General features: G+C 50.5%; 1 protein-coding gene across 2 annotated transcripts; it reads right to left on the reverse strand.

The window, feature by feature from the left end:
- Window positions 1-357: 357 nt before the first annotated feature.
- Gjb2 (gap junction protein beta 2) lies at window positions 358-6,057 on the reverse strand. Of its 2 annotated transcripts, none has more exons than XM_075949737.1 (2): window positions 5,804-6,057; window positions 358-2,531 (listed from the first exon to the last, which is right to left on the reverse strand). In XM_075949737.1, the coding sequence occupies exon 2, from the start codon at window positions 2,507-2,509 to the stop codon at window positions 1,829-1,831; it is 681 nt and encodes a 226-aa protein (XP_075805852.1). In that variant the 5' UTR covers window positions 2,510-2,531; window positions 5,804-6,057; the 3' UTR covers window positions 358-1,828. The 2 variants fall into 2 exon arrangements, with proteins under 2 accessions (XP_075805852.1, XP_075805853.1); XM_075949738.1 differs by lacking the exon at window positions 5,804-6,057 and adding an exon at window positions 5,697-5,803.
- Between the last annotated feature and the right edge of the window lie 307 nt (window positions 6,058-6,364).

Below are 6,364 nucleotides of genomic sequence, written 5' to 3' on the forward strand. Positions count from 1 at the left end.
TCCTTAGGATGGGGCTCACTGAGCCTCTGAGAGGTCAAAGGATGTGAGCAGCAGTGCTCTGCCTCTCCGTCTTTACCAACGTTTCAAGCTCCAGGGAGTTTTCTGTAACTAGGCAGAGGACCCCAGGACAGTGGGTAGGTAACTCAGGGGATACTGCAAAATATAAACTATGAAATGTCTGTATACACAAATTACTATAGCTGGGCATGGAGGTGTGCACCTTTAATCTCAGCACTTGGGAGTCAGGGCAGGTGGATCTTTGTGTTCTAGGCCAGCCAGGGAGACACAGTGATAAAGATAAAACAAAGATAAAACACAGCAACTCCCCCCCCCCCCCAAAGAAAGACTTACGATTGATTAAGTTAAAATTTGGCATTCTGTTAAAAACCTTATTTAATTTTAAAGTATACAAAATAATCATATTTTAATAAATGACATTTAAGAGTTTACAAAATTACTTTAGTGGCAAGCATGAAACCACAAACTCTTATTTATTGTTACAAAATGTCTTCCCAATGCCATTCTTGGCAGTAAGAATGCCCCCTGTTGGAGCTGTTGAGTGCCATCTTGTGGGAAACACATTAAGCATAATGGCAATACTAAGGTTCAACTTGCCCTAGAAGAGTAACATAGTGACCTAAACTCTAGTTCCTAGTCTTTCCAGATAGCCATACTTCTGTTTCCAGTTAAGAAAGCCAATGCCGAAGAGGGTAGCAAACAGACTTCCAAAGGAGAAAAATTCAGTTCAATCAACAGAATTTAGAGTCTAGAAGTTCCATTGGTTCTTTGAAAATAGTTATCCCCTTGCCTCCACCCCATTTTGTTTCTGCACCATTAAATTATACCATGGCAGTGAAATTCCCAAGCGAACTCATGAAGTCAGTGTCTCCTGATGCTGGCGGCCACATCCCACAGCTAGAGCGGGCAAATGCCAGGAGGGAGGGGGGGGGCTGGGTTAGGCTCAGAGCGGGTGGCAGTGGTTGGCATATCCTATCTGTCTCTTCTGCAAAATGACACTTGGGCTTTTTAAGCGAGGCCTCTTCTGGTCAGCAGCCAGCACGAAAGCTTTCAGTTTGTCTCATGTGAGACAGGTTGTGAAGCTGCTGCCCTGTACTCAGCACACTAAAGAGGAATACCGTAGATGGCCTCTCGGCCACACCGCAGATTTCCCATAACCAAAAGACCAACGTTTTAAAGACCTTGTAAGATCTGGTTACACGTTCATATCACAAACTGAACCTTTGAAATAGGAGGAATGTATAATGGTTTCCAGATCACTTTGAGAACAAAAGAACCTATCTTATTTTAAGGTTTTTGTTTAAAAAAAAAGTACACAGTGCTTGAAGCATTAAATAACTTTGTCCACTTTTGAAGACTTAAACTATCAAAGCAAATGACAGAGTGGAGATTCTTTACCATTAACTGGGGGCAACTTGGGGAAGGGAGCCTTAAGCGAGGCACAGTGAACTTTCTGGGCACCTTCCTTGGGACTGGGCTCGTCTCTCCTGTCCTCTGAGGAAGACAGACAGTGTGAGATCCTTTGTTTAAACTGTGAATGTGTCCTACCAGAATAGTCGCTACCAGCACGGGGTCTCAGTGGAACTAACTTTAGAACCGACTAATACAGGCATAGAATTGGGCCTTTGTTTGGCGCTTTGGGGGAAGGGAGCCCCATGGAGGCCTCTGGAGTTTCATGTGAGGCCTATGGGGACTTCAGATGGTGGCATTTAAGTTTGTCTTGGGAAATGCTGGTGGCTGAGCTCTGACAGCTAAGCACAGGTTGCCTCATCCTTTTGTTCAATCTTTGCTCTAGCAGCCAGGGAATACGTTAAACTTGTCTTTTTGACTTTCCGGAACAATACCTAATGAACAAATAGCACAATTCTGTGATGTTTAGCAGGATGCAAATCCCAGACACTGCGATCATGAAGACCGTGAAGACGGTCTTTTCCGTGGGCCTGGAGATGAAGCAGTCCACCGTGTTGGGACAAGGCCAGGCGTTGCACTTCACCAGACGCTGCATGAAGAAGCCATTGTACATGATGTAAAAGACGTACATGAAGACAGCCTCGAAGATGACCCGGAAGAAGATGCTGGTGGTGTAGGTCCACCACAGGGACCCTTCGATACGGACCTTCTGGGTTTTGATCTCTTCGATGTCCTTAAACTCATTCTTTATCTCTCCCTTCATGAACTTGCGCTTCTTTTCGTGCCTCCTGTACGCCACGTGCATGGCTACCAGCAGCGCTGGCGTGGACACGAAGATCAGCTGCAGGGCCCAGAGCCGGATGTGGGAGATGGGGAAGTAGTGGTCGTAGCACACGTTCTTGCAGCCAGGCTGGAGCGTGTTGCAGATAAAATCGGCTTGCTCATCCCCCCACACTTCTTTGGCAGCCACCACGAGGATCATGATGCGGAAAATGAACAGGACGGTCAGCCAGATTTTCCCGATGCTGGTAGAGTGTTTGTTGACACCCCCGAGGATACTCTGTAGCGTGCCCCAATCCATCTTGTCCTCTGGGTAGGTGGCACTACAAACGACAAATGAACACAAGACAGGAATCACTCACTGGTCTGGCCAGGTCCTAGTTCTGTTCTGGGTACAGTCTCCTCTCGGCTGGTGACAATACAACTTACTTTGCCATAGGGTTAAGGGTGTAGTTTCTAGACCATCTCCAACATGGTTCTGTGTACTCTCTAGTACAGTTCTCTAAAACACACTTGTTCAACCGAGGGATTCATCCAGTCTTTAGCACGTAACCACGATGTGGGTACAGGGGTGCACCAAAGCTAAGTACTTGTTAGTCTAAAGGCAAAACTGTGTTGTGGCTAAGTTCACCTCACAGGTTCCCATCTCTGTACAGGTCACTCAGCGGGCTGTGTTGGCAGCCCCGAGTTTTGCAGTGATAGATAAGAGCTTGGACCAACTTCACCTCAAGGGGCACAGTTGCCCAGTTCAGACGACAGGATTTGTGAAATTCCACATGACCCAGTGCTGAAGCCAGTTCTTTAAAATATTTGAATATGCATGGGTTTGGGAAGTTAGGTGATATGTCATTCCTAATGGTTACACTTACAGTTGAGATTCCTCAACTTAACCTCCCACTACAAACCTTGCTCTCCTCTTCTGTGTAAGAGGATTAGGGTGAAAATAAAAGTCTTTGCTCTTAGGTTTTTACAAGCAGGTTGGTAACTCCGCTGTCAGGTTGGAACTGTTTGGCTAATGTTCGTATCTGTTTTGATACATGTGGTAAGTGAGCTTCGCTACTGTGGACTCTGGTTTTAACTTGGACGTGATTCTAAAATAAATAATTATGAAAAATGGCAGGAAATTTAGTTCAGTGGAACTCACCATCAGCTCAGAAGCAAAGCTGCCGTGGGTAACACGGGGTGTGTTAACTGTGTCCTGGATGAAGGAATGAGCTCTGTTTCATCCCAGGGAAGGAGCTGTCCTCCCTGATTCATGGCTCCACCCTGCCTGTCACAATCAACCCCTCTTCTGACATGATCCCACCCTCCTACTGTCCTGATGAGTCACTTGCTTTCCACCCCTTCCAAACTGTAATGAACCCTCTTGCTCTTACTTAAAAGCTTCCCTGCCCTCCTGCTGTAGGCAGGCTGCATCCTGTCTCCCCTAAGTCGGCTCAGGGTGAAAGTCCCACTTGCTGCTGCAGAACACCAAGGTCTTCATGGGACCCACTCAACTGTGCATTGGTCAGAGGAGCTGACACACACTGGAGAGACATCGAGTCCTAGCCAATTGGGAAAGTGGAAACACCACGGGAAGAAACAGTGGCTGAGCAGGTTGAGCCCTGACCCATTTATACCCAGACTGTTCCGAGTCCCTTAGGGAAGCTGGTCGCTCTTTGAACAGTCTCACTGCTCCATGTAGTCTGTCCCCAACAAGCAAAAGTATTGAAAGCAACAGTGTTCTAAGTTTAACAAAACAATCAGATTGGAATTAGACCTTCTGTTCTTCATGTCTACTCGCTGAGTCGAGATGAGGACACGGACTGAAATAAACATCCACACACCCGACCCAAATACAGAACTCAAGGGTGAGTGGGACCTTTGCCTGCCTATAGCACCCACAGACTAGCCCAGTTATTATCAGTGGAGAAATGAACTTCAGAATAAAATCTTCACTTGTTTATAAAAAGTACTTTAAAGTATTTGCTAAGTTTGAGTTTGCTATGGTACTCATCTATAATCCCAGAACTCTGGAGGCTGAAGCAGGAGGATTGTGCTAATTTATGGAAAACTTGGGTTTCAGAGGAAGATCCTGCTTCAAAAAACAAACAAACAAAAAGCAAAAACAACAACAAAAAACCACCAAAAGAGAAAAAAAAACAAAGCAAAACCAAATTAAAAATAAATAAATAAAATCAGGCGAAAAGGTTGACAGGACTGAGCAAGCAAGACCAGGAGAAAACACTGCGAGAAAAACAAGTTGCTGGGTCATAGGTGTGGACCCTGGCCACATTTGGTTGAAGCAGCTTGTTTTAATGGCCCTTCCAAGACAAGGGAGAGGTTAAAATTTGATCTCACAAGGGGCTTGCAGTACTAGACAGCAGGCTGAAATTGTCAATATTTAACTGTGGTGTAGGAGGTGATCTCCTGGCCTCTGACTAGGGAGGTCACAGGCAGGTCCCCATTTGGCCTGGGTCACCTGCAGATTTTCTGGAGCACTGTCAGAGTGTGGGGGACCGCCAATCCTTAATTAACTCCTAAAAAGGAAAAGCTGAGCTTCTCCTTATTTATAATCTGTATTATGTTTATATGAGAGACCCTTATTTGCTTTGAAGGGTACTTTGGGGAGCTGGCAGAACACCTCCAGATGCTGTCCCCACCTCAGCCTCCGCCCGTCTCACAATCTAACTAATTTAGCCCATAGTTTCCAAAGGACTCCAGGGTAAATGGAGCCAGGGCTGTGCTGGGCTTCTCAGGACAGTCCCAGAAACCCGGGCAACTCGCCCCATTTAGGCTTATGCTCCCTTCCAGTGAGGCAGCACCGTGGGGCTGATGCAAGAGTCCCAATGGACACGTTTCTCCGCAGCACACATCTGCGAGTCTGTGTCGGGACGCTTCCCTTCCGCTGGAGAGCCCCACCTGAACGCAAGCCCTTCAAAAGCATTTAAGAAAAACAAGAAGCAACCAAAGTCACCCATCAAGTGCAGGCTGGGGTCCCCTAGCCCATGGGAGCAGCTACGGGACGCTCGTTTTGGGCGGTCGCCAGCGTCACCCCAGTGATTTAGGTGGTAAAGGTCAATGTCTTCCCACGGAGGCCTCCAGCTTAAACAAATGAAACCGAGTTTTCCTGCTAAGCTTTCGGTTAGTTAAAAACTTTCAATGGCGGCAGACAACGCGGCCAGGAGGCCTCGTGGGAAATTCTAGCAAAGGACCACAGGCAACACGTCGCAGTCGCGCTTGGAACAACCTGGCCCCCGCGTCCCTCCCCGTCCCGCGTGCTGCGGGACCTCCCGGCTCAGGCAGTGCTGACGCTTCCTGCCCTGTGCGCTGCAGCGAGCGCGGAGGGAGCAGCCGGGTCCAATCCCGAGCCCGGCCAGCCGCTCCAGCTGCAGAAACGCGATCGCGACTCGGGTCCCTATCCGCCGGTGGTGATGACCCGCGGGGACGGCGCAAGGCGTTCGGGCCTCGGTTTCCCAGGACCCGGCGACCCGCACCCCGCCTCGCACCTCACGCGTCCCTACTGGCCGAGACTCGCGCTCCGGACGCCGCGGGGCGTCGCGATCAAGCGCGGGCCGCACCGCTGGGACTCGGGGGCGCGGATAAGCTGTCGCACCTGTGTCCCGAGGAGCGCGCGGCGCTGGGTGGCGAGAGGCGGTGAAGCGCTGTTGCCTGGGAGGAGCAGGTCCTGCGTGGGTCTCGGGCCGGTCCTGGGTTGGTCCGGAGTGGGTCGCGGGCTGAACCGGAGCTGGTCGCCGCTGGTCCCGGCGGAGGCTGCGCTCTGTAGGCGTGAGCGCCGCCGGCTGGCTGCGAGTTGGGAGAGCCGAGCGCGCAGAGCGCTGCGATCCTGGACACCTGTCGGCCGCCGCTCCTTTTTAACCGCACCCCTCACTCCGCCTCTCTCACCCCGGAGCGATTGAGAAAGTTGCGGAGGAGGCGGCTCCGAGCAGCCCGCCGCCCCCAGCGCTGCGGGCGGGGCTCTCCGGGCACCCAGAGCGGTCCGGGCCCGGGAGCCACAGGTTCTCCTCGAGCCTCAGCCCCAGCACCCCTCCCCCGATCTCAGCGTTCCAGACTTTCCCAGTGCCGCGTCCTGAACGGAGCCTGCAGACCCCGCGTCGCCACCCAGGACCTAAGTCGCAAAGCTGCAAGCCCCGGCTACTGGTTTTTGGGGGACTGG

This window comes from Microtus pennsylvanicus, chromosome 15 (genome assembly GCF_037038515.1).
Source record: "Microtus pennsylvanicus isolate mMicPen1 chromosome 15, mMicPen1.hap1, whole genome shotgun sequence".
Classification (NCBI taxonomy): Eukaryota; Metazoa; Chordata; class Mammalia; order Rodentia; family Cricetidae; genus Microtus; species Microtus pennsylvanicus.

What these genes read in the sequence shown, in the direction of transcription:
- Gjb2 (XM_075949737.1), bottom strand. Translation starts at nt 2,509, where the DNA reads ATGGATTGGGGCACGCTACAGAGTATCCTCGGGGGTGTCAACAAACAC.